Source organism: Ambystoma mexicanum, chromosome 7q (assembly GCF_040938575.1).
Source record: "Ambystoma mexicanum isolate Mex_15411 chromosome 7q, UKY_AmexF1_1, whole genome shotgun sequence".
NCBI lineage: Eukaryota > Metazoa > Chordata > Amphibia > Caudata > Ambystomatidae > Ambystoma > Ambystoma mexicanum.
The window spans coordinates 305141040-305159242 of NC_090941.1; the positions used below are offsets into that span (position 1 = coordinate 305141040).

Here is an 18203-nt window from a genome sequence, read left to right on the forward strand (position 1 = left end):
GTGGAGATGATTAGGTGCTGCCGTGTCCCTCCCTTCAGAGAGGAGAGCATACTCAGTTGGTGACAGGGAAGCTACTGTTAGACACTTTCGTTTTTCCTGTAGTTTCCAAATCATCATTGGGCGGCCCTTTGTTAGTAGCTAGGACAGATCTCTCAACAATAGGGTAGCTGCTTCCGCCTTCGAACTCGTGGCGCTTGGATGAGGTTCAGGGGAGCCTGATCACGCTGGATATAGTCGGCATCCTTTGTGAGATGGACCTGAGCCAAAACGCCAGACACCTCTGGATTCAGGTGGGGTCTGTGTTCGCGGTATGTTTTATTACTTCATGGGATGACTTCAGGAGTTGGTACTGTTGGCCGCTTTGAGATTCCCACCGGAGAGGTATTAGTCAAGGCAAGCGATGGCTACGCAGACGGCGACCTTCCGCCTCATCGGACAGGTTGGATGTTTTCAACGGTGCTTCGGAGAATATATCGGAGTTCATTGTTGGACGGCAAGTACTTGATGAATGCTGATCAAACCTTCCACGCCGTGTAGAGTTGGATAGAATTGGAGGAACTGGCAGTATGGTTGCAGACAAGATGTTAGCAGACGATGCAGATAGCTGCCGGCAGCAGACAGTGCCGGCGCCCTCGGCCCCCGAGAACACTGCAGAACAGTTTCACTCCACTTTCCACTCTGCGTTCCGCAGGAGTGGAGTTTTTAAACAGAATGACAGCAGTTCAGGATCAGTGAAGACACGCCTCCTCAGAAGACACAGTGGAAACACTGCAACGCAGGTACCGCAGAACACTTTCACTCCACTTTGCGATGGTATTTTATGAATTAAACTCTCTATAATAGTTTGCCTCGAATGGGAAACGACTTTGTCATTTCTGGTTTAGCCTGAATGGAGCTCCACTAATCAAATGCTTAAAGACTTTGCCACCGTACACGTACAGGCACGTCGCAAGTGTGAAGACAAGTGACACATATATCCCGAAAATACAGCAGTTGAAGTGTTCAATGCGAAGAAACATCAGAAATGTTAAGCTTGAGCCCGTCTGATTACTTATTGGGCATTCGACGGGAAAAGAAAAATGTTAAAGGTAAAATAAACTCTCTACGTGTGATGTGAGAGCAGGGAGCGCATGCTAGCTGCCATTCTAGGGAAATAGGATTGTAAATGAGAAGGAAATACATCAGTTGGTTGTACAGGACTGTCCTGTGGCGGAAGACCTATGGATGACCCACGTTTCTGAATTATGTAGCCCCACTCTGTCACTGCATGACCCAGAGGACGGAGTGAAATCGTAGGACTTTGAGTTTGACTGCAGGGACATCAAGGGCGCCAGCCCTTTCAATTCAAAATATCGATAATGGACTCGGCATACAGGAAATATGCTTGAACTCTGAAGTGAAGTGACTTAAAGACACGGATTGATATTTTCTGACAGGAGCCCCACAGCCCTAATCATTGGTTAGGGAAAAGAACACAGAGTGGGAAAGATTTCCTGTCAATTGGCATCACACAGAAACCAGTTTGAAGGCTTATTTTTTGACAATTTAACATATGTTTACAAGTCTAGCGCTGTTCTCAAAGCTACCAATAGTGATTACTTAGGATTTACGTGATCTGACTGCAGTGATTTTACCACGGCCAGAAATTTCGCATGAGAAAGGTGCAAACCACCAAAAGTTTGTACCTTTCTCATGCGAACACACGTGCATGCCCACACCCACAACACACCCACAACGCACCCATGACACACCCCCACCCACACCCCCAACATAAACAAACTCCACCTCCCTTTTTCTTCACGCTGAGTCCCTGCGGCGCTGGTTCCCTTTCACTTCTGTGATCAGAACCGGTGCCAGAGAGGCCTTTTCTTTTTCTTTTTTTCCTTTTACGCAGGCTGAAGGGGTTTCCCCTACAACACCCGCTCACTATATTGCAAAGTATAGTGAGCGGGGTGGTGTGCGGGACACCCCATAGCCCCCGTTTTTTTTCACGGGTGTGCTGCTGGTGTGTCCCCCGCAACACCCCGCTCACTTACCTGCAATGCCACCACCAAAGGTTCGAACTTTTGGTGTTCGGACCTTTGGTGTTCAAACCTTTGGTGGTAGCATTTGTAGAACTTTTTGTTCATGCGACCGTTTAGATACATGGCCTCATTCCGAGTATGGAGGTAATCATGGCGCTATTAGCGCCATGGCTACCTCCAATACCGGTACCGAGCCTCCCTCGTTCAATGGGGACTTACCGGTCTATTCCGACCTTTGTGGGACCGGTAAGTCCCCATTGAAAAAGCCATTCCCCATTCCCATTTGAGCCCCCATAGGGCTCAATGGGAAGGGGGAAGGCGCTAATAACGGTACCGCAAATTGTGGTACCATTATTAGCTCTAAAGTCCCTTAACGGGTCCCGTCCTTAATGCCTGGTGAAATCAGGAGTTAAGGAAGGGACCCGCTAAGGGAACTCGGAATAGGGCGCAAAGGGATTAACGGCACTGGTGTCCTTACCGGTGCCCGGTATCCCTTTGCGCCCAACTCGTAATGAGGCCCACAGTCTTTTTGTAAAATACCATTACTTCAGGGTTTACGATAAACATGCATCCAACTGCCTCTTTAATGTACTGCCTGCTATACCAAACTTTGATAGTGAATCTCGTTTATTACTTTTGAAGTCTTTTTTTTCCGGAACACCATAATGTCAATTTTACTAAATCTTTTTAATTTCTCTTTTTAAGTTTCAAATGCGCCCTTGCTTGTTATAAGGTTTGATATATTTCCCCTTCTCTGTCTACAGTGCTGTTGTAGATACCTTCCACCAAATTGCCAGCCTGGTGTTGGTCGATTCCCAGAAATATGTTTGTGGATATTCCTGGCTGGAATACAATCCTTGGTACCATTTACCAAGAACTAGGAGCTTAACCATAACCTTTGTTCTCCTTATTCCATAACAGATGCTGAAATGGTAACTGGATTTTATAGGCATTGAACACATATGCTTGCAAGGATGTTTGATAAAAAGTCAGCACTTTGTCTGCGATATGCCATGTGCATGCAAAAACCTATATCCAATGCATTTGTTTGACTGTTTTAACTTGCTTGACTGGACCTTTCCACACTGTTTTATTCAATTGTCTTCCATCGTGATCCCATAGATATACCATTGACAACAACCTGCTGTCCCTCGACCAGCGACTTCAGTACGAAGAAAATGGGTTTCTTATCGTTAGAAATCTGGTTTCAAACGAAGACATTGAAGAATTCAGGTAAACCACATAAGCAATTACTGTGAAAGGCATTGGGCGGCTTGTCAGATTTTACAAAATGTGGAAGTGGGTTGGGTAGGCCTCCATTTTGTTGCAATATTGACAACTCCCTGTTCTAATCCCACATTGTGGCCTTTGTCACAGATGGCCTGAAGAACGCACCAACTCTCGAAGACAGTTAAAGGTTTTTATTAAAATGTTTGATTAGAGATTGCTAAGAGCTGTCCTCTCTCTCGTCTCTGTGGGCTTTCAGCTCGCTAGCGCAAGCGTTACTAAACCCCAAGGGGGCCACTAGAGATCAGTGACCCTTGCTATCTAAGATCTGGCTGGCTAGTGGTGAGGGCCTAAAGGCAAATTGCTTAATCTCTCTGGCTCCCTCTGGGATCTTCTAGTTGGATCCTTACATGGGTTCCCACACAAGGAATGTTCTTAAGAAGTGGTGCCGTCTAGTTTCACTCAGTACATACTTCACACACTCTTGTACTCCTCGCCCTGATATTCTTTCCTTCCATCCCCTACCTACCAATGTCTTCCTCCTTCTCCTCCTGCTCACCTCGTTCTCTCCATCTTTTTCATCTCTCTGTCCCTCTGATGCTCTTCTGTCTATCGCTAGTCTCTATCGCCCTTCACTATTTTCTTCTCTCTCTACTAGCCATTACTCTCCACTCTACTCTCTACTACACTCTCCTCCCATTACTCCCAACTACACTCTCCTCCCACTATTCTCTACTACTGTCTTTACTTCACTCTCCTCCCACTGCTGCCCACAGTACACTCCACTCCACCCCGCCTTCTCCCACAGTCAGGTCACTCTCTCATTCACCTTTCTCACTCAGCCTCACTCTCCTCTTTAGCCTCTCGGACTCACCTTACTTACAATACAGGCATTCTCACACACAAGTACTACTTTCTCTCACTAACCAATACCTCACCTTGCATATGCTCTCGGTGTTCTTCCTACATTCTCTGCTGCACCATCCTTCCTCCTCCTGGTCTTTTGGTCTGCCTCCTAGACCTCACCTGCACAACCCACACTGCCCTGTGCCTTGCATCCCCTTTTATTCTCCTCATAACCCCCTTCCATTGGTTTTGGCGCCCACCTGGATCCCAAGGCCAGCTGCTAGCTTGTTCTCCCCTAGGAGCTGGGTTACAGAGTTGGGAATATATAAAGCCTCTTTAAGCCCTGCCTCCTTTTTGTACAGAGGGCCGATGTTAACCTGCAATCATGTTCCATGTGGGATGAGCAACTGAATTGCAGCTCCACTTGTTTGCCGTTCACCGCCGGCTCTCACTGGTGGCTTGCGCTTTCCCTCACCACCACAAGGACTTCTGGGCTCTGTAGTCCTGGAATAGAAGGAAGACAACAGTGGCCAGAACGCAGCATGGCAGTTAGGGGGCTAGCAAAAGTGGCATTTGACTATTGTGTCCAGGCACATATAGAAATAACAGAGACTGGGGGCCTTCCAACTGCCTCACCTCACCACTGGAGCCAGACTGGATTCTGGTAAACACCATGGAAGGCTTCCTGCCCCAGGATCAAAGGAGTACCCATCCCTCCTTGACCGGGTCAGGTCCTTGACCTTGTCACACCTTTGATGAAGTTCCAACTATTGCATAATTAATTAAGTTTATCTTTTGCAGCTTTGGCGGTTTCTGGTGTACTATCAACAGAGCCAACTGGATTCTCTCCCCCAAAGCGTGTTTGAATATTCATGAGGTGCGGTCTTTTAGTTTGGAGGCCTTTGTGAGTGTGATGAAACACCAGCAGTTCAGGACAGGGTACATCGTCTCTGGCAGGAGTTTTTGTTAGTAGCTGGGAAAAACTCGAAGCTAGGTACTTTAAAGCAAGTCAAGGCATGCAATCTTACTCGAGTGAAGGGAAATGTTCTTGAGTCAGAGGTGGTGAATTCCAGATCTTTACCCTCTTTGGCTTGGTACATTGGTTTGAAGAGCTTTACGTTGGGCCTGGGTCACATTCATAAAATAAACTCACCTGTAGGCATAAACGGTTAATCCTGGCACGTCTAAACGTACTGCCTCTGTCCAAAAGGATGAGTTGGGTAAAGGTGTCATGTAAAGATAGGGTTTGATGAGGATCTGGCCCACGTTATTTGTATCTGTCCACATTATTATAACGTGAGGAAGGAATGGTAAAAAACCAACTTTAGGAGTAGCCGTATTTGGTCTGTTAAGGAAGCAATGCCCATTATTTTAAAATCTGAGGATATTCCTTTTTTATATAATTAGGCTGAATTTATAAAACGAGCCTTAACTTTGAGACTGCACATTTTCCATAATACGTGTGTATAGACCTCCTATGTTTCTAACCCCCCCTGGAATATATCAGGCTGTTTGGTTTTAAACCTTTTTATGGCTGAGCGTGAAGATGTTAAACTGTGTTTTATGCTGTTGTATTCATTATGTTTGTTTGATTGTGTTTTTTGTAATGTTAATGGTGAAATCCAAAATAACCTTTGATTGATTGGATTCGCTCCCCAAAGCGTGTTTAAATATTCACGAGGGGAGAAGTTTTAGTTTATGGGTGTTGTCCCCTTAAAGATGACTCTGTTATTTCAAGTTCCACCCCCTCTATCTCCCTCACTGAAAATAGGGGGGATGTGATATTTTGGTTATGTTGAATTATCAACGAAATTATTAAAGTTAAAATAAACTGAGCACCATTGCCTGACAAACATCTCTTTCTTGATGCCAAAGGCTATTTCTTCATGCATGAACCTTGTATTGCCGTGAGGGGTTAGAAATGCTCGATGGGCAAGCAGATAGAGTTTTCTGACAAGTAGCCATTTTATTAAACAATATGGGTGAGACAGACACCTAACTATCCCTAGCCTAACAAAGGTTTCCCCACCTGTCGAACTAAGGCTAAAGGAAAATGATCTAATATCCAAACACATCTGTCCTCACATTCATACACACAACAATATCATACAGGGATTATATGGCAGTTTATATTCAAACAGAAATTTGATAAACATGTATCCTTGTCACCAGGGTCGGATTTCCTTCCCCAGATTCAATTAAGGATATTTTAAACCAAAGTTCTAATCAAGAAAGCTCTTTTCAATAGCCAAGTTCCAGGTCAAGTATAACACAAAGTTCCTTCTCAGTCCTTCACTTGGCAAGTGGAACGTTTTATTTTCAAACAAGTTTCCTCACTTTTCAAAACAATTGTCAAAGTTTCCACAAACTTCTGCTTGACAACCAGAAAGACTTTGGGCCTCATTACGAGCATGGAGGTAAAAACGCAGTCATTACCGGCATGGTGGTATTAGCGTGTCCATGCACCCTTGACGCCGCTAATAGCGGCTGATTACGAGAGCGTGAGCATGCGCGAACCCCCATGCCATTAATGACTGCACTGCCATGCCGCTAAAGGCCCCCCAAACCTCTGATAGCGCCATCACGTGACCCGCCGATACTGCCTCTGCCCAGGAGCAATCCCTTAATAACGGACCTGGCAATATCATCATGCAAATACTGGGTCAGTAATACCGGACCCGGAAGTAACGTCATCGCGCCGGAATGGGAAATGCGCCGGCGGCCATCTTAAAAAACACAATTCGTTGCAATCCTCTTAACACAGCAATGCTATAGAGTTGAGAGCAGGTCCATTGAATCCATCATGTCAAAGACAACTCGCAAGTCCACCCCCCGCTCACGCAAGAAGCGCATCTCCGACGAGGAGCTGAACATGCTTGCGGATACGCTGGCAGCCCATGCGGATGAGGTGTTTGCCAACAACTTGAAACAGGAAGTCTAACTGAGAAAAAAACAAATATGGGAGGAGGTGGCACGGAAGGTGACAGCGGTTGGCACCATCCCTCGCACGGTGAAAGACTGCAAGAAGAGATGGGACGACCTACGTCTCCGGGTGTGAAACATCCTATCATCAAACCGCAGGGAGGCCATGGCTACAGGCGGCGGGGCCCACTCACCCACCAAATTGATGCGATGGGAGGAGACCTGCAGCACCACTATAAAAATGGAGTCGATTGAGGGCTTTCTGTCATGATCTCTGCTTCCAAAAGATCAGGACTTGCCCGACTCCCTTGGAAGCAGACCCATAACCCCGGTTCTGAGTGCCAGTCAGTCCCAATTGGGACCTTTTGGACCCTGTCCTGGCGCCAGTGGCACCAGGCTCATAAAGATGCCCAGTCCCAGCGCTGGAAGCGCCGGGCTCATAATGCTTGGGTGGACTTACCTGCAGCAGACCATGCTGCTTACTTACCTGCCAGTTGAACCCCTGATCCTCTTCTGTTTGGGACTACTTTTCCTGTTGGGTGGGGCAGGAGCCACTCCCTAGGTTCAGAACACTGGAACTCTTCTGGAAAGCAGGAACTCTTTTCTTAGGCGTGGCTGTGGAAGGAGACACCCGATGGATGAATCTTGCTTTGCGTTATTCTGCATTCTCTGCAGCAGAACGCTCATCGTGTCTTCTGCTTCTGATCCTGGGCCTAAGGGAACAAAGGCTTACCATCCTGGAATCCAGTCTTCAGCAGCACCTGTAAAGACAAAGAAAGAACAGGTTAGCACTACGGTCTTCAGTGGCAGCGCATCTCTTACCTGGTCCATCGGCTCTCACCAACGCCTCGCGCTGCATTCCGGCACCTGAAAGACAAAGGCTTACCTACTCTTCGCATGCTCCGGAGGTCTTCGCACTGCATTCCGGCATCTGAAAGACAAAAGCGTACCAGCTCTTCGCACGCTCCGGAGGTCTTCGGCGGTGCATCCGGCATCTGAAAGACAAAAGAAGGTGCGTTTAAAACATTGGGCAACTTTATTACTCACGTGCCATTACTCCTTCCCACGCCGAATCCAGTGGGTATTCCAGCACCCTTCAGCTTCTCTAAAGCTCCGAACTTGTACCTGCAAGATAAAAGGGACAGTTAGTGCGCATCGTGAAGCAGGCTACAAGCGCTTACTTACGTGCTTCCAGGCGCTTCTATTCCTCACGCGGGTTCGATCCTCAACTCTCATCAGCCCACCATCCGCCATCGCCGGAACCCTGCAAAACAAGAGATATCATCACAAAAGACTTTTAAGACATTTGAAGTGCCCAGAACTTACCGTTCGTGCAGTTAACGACGGACAGCAGTCCTCTGAGGTCAAGAGGCCTGCACCCTTATCCAGTGAAGAAACTGGTTACGGCACCCTGCCCCGAGGCAGATGGAGAGCTCGGTGTTCACTTACCTAAGGTGAGGGTGTTAACCTTTGGGGTTCTACAGGAGAAGAGAAAGGGAAGAGGAGAGAGGCACCCAATAACCCCAGTTCATTAATCCCATATTTTCTATCTGCAGACATCTTACTCTTCGAGTCAGACATACAGTGCACAGAGGTCCAGCCCAAAGAGCCAACCGTGTGTTACACATCACCTTTGAAGATACGGCATTCACCCAGTCAAGACCGGCGCCTCTGCGGGAATCAGGTGAGCGTTACAGAACGCAAAGCCTATCGCAAAACTCCCACCCAGGCGCTATGGAAACCTCGGATACCGACCAGCTAGCCCAGTTACTTGGGGAACTAAGAGCAGAAGTGCATGCAGCCCGTCAGGAAACGAATGCTCTAAGAAGGGAACTGATTATTTCCAAGGAGCGAACAGACGATCTCGCTAGACAATTGCTACAGTCACAAGCCGGACAAACTCCGTTACCCGCATCAGGGGCAAATCTTCCTTCAACATCCTCTACGAACCCAGTGCAGATCAACCTACCTGGGAATGTACCTCTGGCTCCGCCCGAATGATTTTCTGGTGACCCAAAGAGGTTTGCAGTATTTATTAATCAGTGCCGGTTGCACTTCTTATGCCGGCCAGCAGCCTTTCCAACTGATCAAGCTAAGGTAGCTTTTGTGCTTTCGTACCTTAGTGGCAATGCGGCAGACTGGTCGATCCCTCTAGTTAATCAAGATGATCCGGTTCTCCATGATTTTCGAGCTTTTCAGCTCAGTATGGAAAAACTGTTTGCAAGACATTTACAGGGGCAGGCCTTCGACAATGAGCTCCTTTCATTCCGACAGGGTAATCAAGACCTTTTGGCTTATATTGCGTCTTTCAACAGACTGATAGTGGAAACTCGATGGCCTGAGGACAAAAGGATTACGCTGTTTTATAGAGGTCTACGTGGAGAGCTCAAAGATGTGTTAGCCCAAGTAGTGAATCCCCCGCAAGACTGTTCGGACTATATTGACGTAGTCGTTCAAATTGACCACAGACTGCAGAACAGGAAGGCCGATCGTTCCAAGTTTGATGCTCGAGTATTTTCCAAACCACCAACTCCTACCAAAGGAGTAGACTCCGGGGAACCCATGCAAATAGGGGGCCTGAAAGGACCACTAACACAAAAGGAGCGGGAAAGGAGAAAACAGCTGCAATTTTGCCTCTATTGCGGAAACTCGGGGCACTTTCTTCGAGACTGTCCGGTGAAACCAGCCAAGAAGGCAGTAGGAGCTGCAGTTACCAGGGTCACAAACTCTGAGCAGGGAAACAACCTCGCCCGACAAGAATAGAGGTCCTCTTGCCGAGCGTTAAAACCAGTTCCGTGACCTCGCATTTCGTGATACCTATGGTCCTCATTAGCCCTGAACATCCGGATCGATTACATGCGATTGAAGCTTACATCGACAGCGGTGCCATCGGCAATTATGTGGATCATGAAATGGTTTTGAGGATGAATTTGACTCTTTGTCCAAAGGCTGTAAAGGACGTCATTACTACGGTGGATGGTACGGAGATATCCTCCGGACCAGTAACGCATACCACCCAAGAAGTGACGCTAGTAAGTCAAGATGGACACTATGAGAAGATCGTGTTCCATGTGATCAAGGCCCCCCAGTTCCAGATTATTCTAGGAATTCCTTGGTTAGAGAAGCACAATCCTCAGATCGATTGGCGAGCAAGAACGGTTCAGTTTCCAGAATGTGTCTCCAGTTGTCACCCTCGACCTGGTGTTGCACTGGCAGCAATTTCCTCGGAGGCTCCTCAGTTACCTCCTGAATACCTAGAATTCCAAGATGTTTTCCGGAAGGATCAGGCTAACTCTCTACCTCCTCATAGGTCTTATGACTGCCAGATAGACCTGATACCTGGATCTACTCCTCCTTGTAGTAGAATTTATGCCCTCACCGAGCCTGAGAATCTTCACCTCCGACAATACCTGGATCAATACCTAGCGAATGGGTTTATTCGTCCTTCCAAGTCCCCTGCTTCCTCAGCTTTGTTCTTTGTTCCAAAAAAAGAAGGGGACCTTAGAACTTGTATAGATTATCGCGCCCTGAACCAGATCACCGTTAAGAATAGATATCCGTTACCTTTGATCCCTGAACTCCTGGACCAAGTCAGAAAAGCATGCATATATACAAAGCTGGATCTTAGAGGAGCCTACCACTTGGTACGAGTAAAAGAGGGCGATGAACGGAAGACGGCCTTCCGCACCAAGTATGGGCTATTTGAATATCAGGTCATGCCCTTCGGACTTTGCAATGCCCCGGCCGCCTTTCAATATTTTATGAGCGATGTCCTCAGAGAGCTCATAGATGTGTGTGTTGTTGTTTACATTGACGACATCCTCGTTTATTCTTCATCGGAAACTGAACATCGGAAACACGTGAAAATGGTCCTCGAGAGATTGCGTCAACACAAACTTTTTGCTAAGTTGGAAAAATGTGTTTTCAACGTGACTGAAGTTGAATTCTTGGGATTCATATTATCACCTAGCGGAGTGCGTATGGATTCAAAGAAGGTCGATGCAATTCTCAAATGGCCATCGCCATCCTCCGTAAAAGGTGTTCAAAGCATGTTAGGCTTCGCTAACTTTTACCGCAGGTTTATCCCCAAATTCTCTCGAATAGTCCAGCCCATCACCGCCTTGTTAAAGAAAAACAAATGTTTTGAATGGTCTACCGAGGCGGAACAAGCTTTCCAGAATTTGAAGACTAGATTTATCTCTGCACCGATCTTAAAACATCCTCGCCCAGAACTCCCCTACATCGTTGAAACTGATGCTTCGAGCCTTGCCATGGGGGCAGTTCTCTCACAAAAGGACCCAGTAACCAATCAGTTGCATCCCGTGGCATTTTGGTCCCGCAAATTCTCGCCTCCTGAAATCAATTACACTATTACTGATAAGGAACTTCTAGCTATCAAGTCCGCCTTTAAGGCTTGGCGGCATTATCTTCTGGGGGCCCGACACACCGTTACTGTAATTACAGATCACCGAAACCTGCAATATTTGAAAACCGCAAAAGCTCAATCCTCTAGGCAACTCCGTTGGGCACTATTCTTTGCCGAGTTTGACTTCATAATTACCTATCGACCTGGTACAAAAAACGGTAAAGCTGATGCCCTTTCTCGGATGGGAGTGGAAGAACATTTGATCAATCCTAAACCTGTACCTATCATTCCCGAACAAAGAATTCTAGGTGTAATCGCCACACAATCCATAGAGGAATTTAAGGATAAAGCCAGGCTACTGGTAACTCCAGCAGACATACAGAATTGGCATCTGCAGGGAAAGGACTTTACGGTGAAGGACAACCTATTATATTTCCAAGAACGGTTATACCTGCCCAGCACAGATTTACAGAAAAAGGTAATCTCTTGTTATCACGATTCTTTAATGGAAGGACATCCCGGTATGACCAAGAACTCGGAAAAGATCAAGCGCTACTTCTGGTGGCCGTCTTGGAAAAAAGATATCAGAGACTTTATAATGTCCTGTAGAGTATGCGCCCAAAACAAGAGTCAAAAGGAAAAACCAGCCGGCCTCTTACGCCCTATTGACATCCCGCCTCGCCCTTGGCATACGCTTTCTATGGACTTCATCACCGATCTACCTCCATGCTCCGGATACAATACGATCCTAGTAATCGTGGACCTATTCTCCAAGATGGCACATTTCATTCCACTCAAAGGCTTACCAACAGCAGCAACTCTGGCCCGAGAATTTCTCGAAAACATCGTCCGACTGCACGGTTTTCCTTCAGTTCTAATTTCGGATCGAGGTAGTCAATTTATTTCTCATTTTTGGCGAAGTTGCTGTCGGTCGGCTCAAATTGATGTGAGACTTTCGACCAGCCACCACCCTCAAACCGACGGACAAACCGAGAGGACCAATCAAACTCTGGAACAGTATTTGCGCTGCATTCTACAACAAACTAAAAAAATTTGGAAAGATATCCTTTGGATAGCCGAATATGCCTACAATAACTCTGTCCACTCGGGAACTGGGAAGACCCCGTTTTTTCTTTTATACGGTAGTCACCCTCGAACCTCGGAGTTGGATCCACTCCAAGATCTTGGAACACCAGCAGTAGACCACCTGCATTCTACAATCACCCAAGCCTTTAAGGAAGCCGTTTCTCACCTTCAAAGGGCTAAAGAACAATACAAGAAAGGAGCAGACCAACATCGGAAGGAAGCCCCCCAATATCAAGTAGGAGATCAAGTCTGGTTATCCACCAAATATCTACCTCTAAAAGGACCACGCACATTCAACCCAAGATACCTTGGTCCCTATTCCATCACTACCATAGTAAATCCAGTCGCGGTCAAGTTGGACTTGCCCCCTCACATGAAGATACATCCGGTCTTCCACGTCTCTCTATTAAAACCTGTGCAACCTCAAACCCGACTAACTACATCTCCAAAACCTATTCTAGTTGATGGAGAACTCGAGTTTGAAGTCAAAAGCATCCTGGATTCCAAGATCTCCAAATCTAAACTATTTTACCTGATTGACTGGAAAGGCTACGGTCCCCAAGAAAGATCCTGGGAACCTGCAGAATATGTCCACGCGCCTCGTCTAATCAAAAGATTTCATCAAACATTTCCTAACAAGCCCAAACCCCCGGAGAAGCCCGGTTTGGGGGGGGCTTTGAGGGGGGGTGCTGTCATGATCTCTGCTTCCAAAAGATTAGGACTTGCCCGACTCCCTTGGAAGCAGACCCATAACCCCGGTTCCGAGTGCCAGCCAGTCCCAATTGGGACCTTTTGGACCCTGTCCTGGCGCTAGTGGCACCAGGCTCATAAAGATGCCCAGTCCCAGCGCTGGAAGCGCCGGGCTCATAATGCTTGGGTGGACTTACCTGCAGCAGACCATGCTGCTTACTTACCTGCCAGTTGAACCCCTGATCCTCTTCTGTTTGGGACTACTTTTCCTGTTGGGTGGGGCAGGAGCCACTCCCTAGGTTCAGAACACTGGAACTCTTCTGGAAAGCAGGAACTCTTTTCTTAGGCGTGGCTGTGGAAGGAGACACCTAAGCACTACAGGAGGCTATTTAAACCACACCCGATGGATGAATCTTGCTTTGCGTTATTCTGCATTCTCTGCAGCAGAACGCTCATCGTGTCTTCTGCTTCTGATCCTGGGCCTAAGGGAACAAAGGCTTACCATCCTGGAATCCAGTCTTCAGCAGCACCTGTAAAGACAAAGAAAGAACAGGTTAGCACTACGGTCTTCAGTGGCAGCGCATCTCTTACCTGGTCCATCGGCTGTCACCAAAGCCTGGCGCTGCATTCCGGCATCTGAAAGACAAAGGCTTACCTACTCTTCGCATGCTCCGGAGGTCTTCGCACTGCATTCCGGCATCTGAAAGACAAAAGCTTACCAGCTCTTCGCACGCTCCGGAGGCCTGCGGCGCTGCATCCCGCATCTGAAAGACAAAAGAAGGTGCGTTTAAAGACATTGGGCAACTTTATTACTCACGTGCCATTACTCCTTCCCACGCCGAATCCAGTGGGTATTCCAGCACCCTTCAGCTTCTCTAAAGCTCCGAACTTGTACCTGCAAGATAAAAGGGACAGTTAGTGCGCATCGTGAAGCAGGCTACAAGCGCTTACTTACGTGCTTCCAGGCGCTTCTATTCCTCACGCGGGTTTGATCCTCAACTCTCATCAGCCCGCCATCCGCCATCGCCGGAACCCTGCAAAACAAGAGATATCATTACAAAAGACTTTTAAGACATTTGAAGTGCCCAGAACTTACCGTTCGTGCAGTTAACGACGGACAGCAGTCCTCTGAGGTCAAGAGGCCTGCACCCTTATCCAGTGAAGAAACGGGTTACGGCACCCTGCCCCGAGGCAGATGGAGAGCTCAGCGTTCACTTACCTAAGGTGAGGGTGTTAACCTTTGGGGTTCTACAGGAGAAGAGAAAGGGAAGAGGAGAGAGGCACCCAATAACCCCAGTTCATTAATCCCATATTTTATATCTGCAGACATCTTACTCTTCGAGTCAGACATACAGTGCACAGAGGTCCAGCCCAAAGAGCCAACCGTGTGTTACACATCACCTTTGAAGATACGGCATTCACCCAGTCAAGACCGGCGCCTCTGCGGGAATCAGGTGAGCGTTACACTTTCGAGAAGTGGAGACGGGTACGGCAACATCAGGATATGGTGGTGAGTGACCCCGCAAACCCCAGTAAACCAAAGCATGACATAGCACAACAGATGTGAAAGTGAACCAAGCCAATGCATGGGCCATCATACATACATATACAGATCCATGTCCAGATGGTGGCCCAATCACTTTCACAATGAAATGTATGCTGCGTGCCAATACCATTAACAACAGACAACCAACACACAGGGATCAATCACATGTCACACATCAGGCAAACCGCAATACAACGGTTTGCCACCTAGAACACATCAGCCCAGAAATGAGAGTCACGGCGTATGCCAATATGCCCCCCACATTGCAAGTACCATGAGCGTCACTCCTACAAGAAAGCAATGCATGAAATGTGAAATACTGAACAGCACCAAATCATGCATCTTGCACATACCACCATCACTGATGCCCTGCATATCTTGTTCCCCCACAGGCACAGAAGCAGAAAGTGATGGCCAGGAGTCTGCCCCAAAGGCCACTACATCCACAAAGGGTACCATGGCCAGACAAGAAGGCAGTGGACCTTCCACCTCCAGGGTAACAACAACGCCCAGAGTGCAACAAGGACCAGCAGTACAGGCCAGGGCAGCAGAGGAGGTGACAACAGCAGGTGACGACACAGCCACAATGGAGTCGACAACTCCTGCAGTTGCAGAGGGCGATGGAACCCAGGCATGCCACAAGTTCCATAGGGGAGGTAGCAGCCATTGACCCCCTCAGCGACGCGGTGGGCCACACTGAGGAATTTTCTGACATGGAGAACAATATCCATGTAGTGTGTCCGCATACACCTAGTCCCCTGCCCACCCCCCCCAGCACTCCACACAGGGTACACCAGTATGCCCCATGCCAGAACATGACATATTACTGGCCATTCCACATCTGTCCACAATATCAGAGGGCAGTCCAGCATTGGGACACCCTGGCACTGCACCTTCAACCTCCACAGCCCCCACAGACAGTGGCGTAACACAAAATGTGGGGGCCCCCCTGCGAGCCATGCTGAGGGGGCCCCCCAACTCGGCAACAAATCACGGGTCGCGCCACACTCTGGGCCGGCCTAGATTGTCACGCTTACGCAATACGCATGAACGTGCTGCTGAGGGGGTATGCCGCACACTGCACTAGGAAAAAGATATAAATATGTGTTTTAATGCAATATACAGCACACGTTCTGAGATAAATTGGCTATAAAGCCAGAGTGTTTGCAATTGTTTTGTAGGGTAACACAATGCAATACATGCAAGTCACCAACAGTGCACAGGAACATTAATGCTTCCAACTGGCTGCACAATGTAGACCAGTGTAAACACGTAATAACATTATAGTAAAGCATGCCAGGCCACATTTATACATACCTAGACTGGTTGCAGCAAAATGCCAGTCAAAGCAATAACACACATAAAGAAGAGAGCACACATTAAAGTATGTGTCTCTGCGGCCTCGAACAACACGGCCAAACTCTTTAAAATCTGCAAGGAACTGGTCAATCGTGTTGTGGTCTATACCTCTCCTGTTCCCTCCCGGTCCCTCTGTACAGCTCTGGCCTCTCATTTCTCTGCTAAATCTCAGGACATCCTGTCCTCTATGTCCTCTTCCTCTCTCGGCCCCTTTTAACCATCTCTACCTCTCCTCCTTTTTCCTCTTTCTCTCTGACAACACCTGACGAGGTTTCTAGACAAGTCCGATCTATGAAAGTGTCGTCCAAACAGGTGCTCCGCTGCTCCTCCAGAACCACCAAAGCCCATAATGACACCCTCGCTCCAGCCTTGGACGATTTCTGTAATCACGCTTTTGCCACTGCAATGTTGCTCTCTCCCTTTAAGCACTCCCTTGTGCACCCACTCCTCAAGAAGCTGTCTGCTGATCCTACCTACCCAGAAAACTATCGCTCAATCTCCATCACCCCTTTCCTGAGCAAACTCTTGGAAAAGCTTGGCATCTCCCAGCTTACTCTCCACACTGAATCTGTTGGTTGTCTCCATGACCATCAGTCTGGCTTCAGAGCTGCCAGAGGCATGGAAACAGCTCTCCTTAACACCCGTGCTGCTCTTTAAGCTTGTTTCCAGCATTCCTTCTGTTCTCATCCTTCATCTCTCCTCTGCTTTCGACAGGGTCAACATCGCCATTCTGATCAATCGACTCTGTGAGAACCTGGGCATCACAGATCAGACCCTAGAGTGACTGATCTACTTCCACTTGGACCGCCACTCCGCTCCCAGGTCCATCGTGGTCCCATTCGCTCCGCCACCTCTCTCTACCTGTCGCATTCCCCAGGGCTCTATCCTCTCACGCTGGTTTTCAACCTCTACCTGGCCACTTTGGCCTCCCTGAGCTCTACCTTCTCCTCTAACTTTCAGTGTTGTGCGGATGACTCAGCTTTCCTTCAGGCTCCCCTCAGCCTCCTCTCCTCTCTTGCTCATTCCTGACTGTCTATCCACGATTCAGGATTGGTGCGCCTCCAACGATCTCTGCCTTAATGCCAGTAAGACAGAGATCCTTCTCATTGGGACCCTTGCCTCTACGTTTCCTCTCTCACTATAGCAGACCACCTTGGGCCCTCATCTTTGCCTTCCTGTGAGGCAAAAAACCTTGGTGTCATCTTCAACGCCACACTCTCTTTCTCTCCTCACATCTCGGACATCACCAAAAAGTCCCACTACCAGCTGCTCCTCCTCAAAGGGACTCTTCCCTTTCTCACTCTCCACCAGAAGCTCACTGTCTCTAGGCTGGACTACTGCAACAGCCACTTTCTCAATCTGTCTTCCTCTAGTCTCCGTCATCTGCAAATAATCCAGAACAGGACTGCAAGACTTAGCCTTGGCCTCAAGCCCTGGGATTGTATTTCTCCAGCCCTGAAATCTCTCCACTGGCTGCAAGGATCAAGTTCAAGAACCTTTGCATTGCCCACAAGGCTTTCTGGGGCCAGTGCCCACACTAAATCCAATGCTCTCTTCCAAAATACCTTCTTTCTCTAGCCCTTCACTCAGCTACCTCCAACTCTCTAAGGCTTAGACATTTCTCCAGGCAGAGAGTGGGGGTAGACCTCTCTCCTCTGCTGGTGCCTCCCTCTGGAATGGCCTCCCTGCCCCTCTCAAACTTGAGGCGGACAAACTGAAGTTAGCTAAAAATGTTCCTCTTCTCCGATGCTTTCGCTCTCTCTCCCCCCCCTGCTGACCTACCTGTCTGCTGTACCCACTGGCTGCTTGGCTACCCTCAGAGTCTCTCTGAGTCCAGGCTCTTTCTTGATTGGCCACCCTTGCACTGCCTCCGGGCCTACCATGCACTTAGGGGCTGTAACTGTAACCCTGCAGTCCCTTGTTGTCCTTGCACAACCAATAGCTGCTCTGCCCTGGCTGCACTTACTCAGAGCATTGCTGCCCTGTTTTCCCATCCCCTCTCACTTGCACTTCCCCCCTCCTTTTTCCCTTGCACCTCTCGTTGTCGCAATGACACAAGGCCTAGTGAGATCATTTGTCTTGTCCTCCCTCTATCATCCCTCGTTTGTGTACACTTGTGTACAGGCACGTTATAAAT

At 48.1% G+C, this 18203-nt stretch overlaps 1 protein-coding gene across 1 annotated transcript in view; it reads left to right on the plus strand.

Moving 5' to 3' along the window:
* Positions 1 to 566: 566 nt before the first annotated feature.
* The window catches only part of LOC138528040 (phytanoyl-CoA dioxygenase, peroxisomal-like), a 432880-nt gene continuing 415243 nt past the window's right edge, over positions 567 to 18203 (plus strand). The window contains exons 1-3 of the mRNA XM_069639473.1: positions 567 to 813; positions 2730 to 2757; positions 3147 to 3257. Coding sequence (XP_069495574.1) covers positions 567 to 813; positions 2730 to 2757; positions 3147 to 3257 — 386 coding nt within the window. The remainder of the gene's footprint in view (positions 814 to 2729; positions 2758 to 3146; positions 3258 to 18203) is intronic.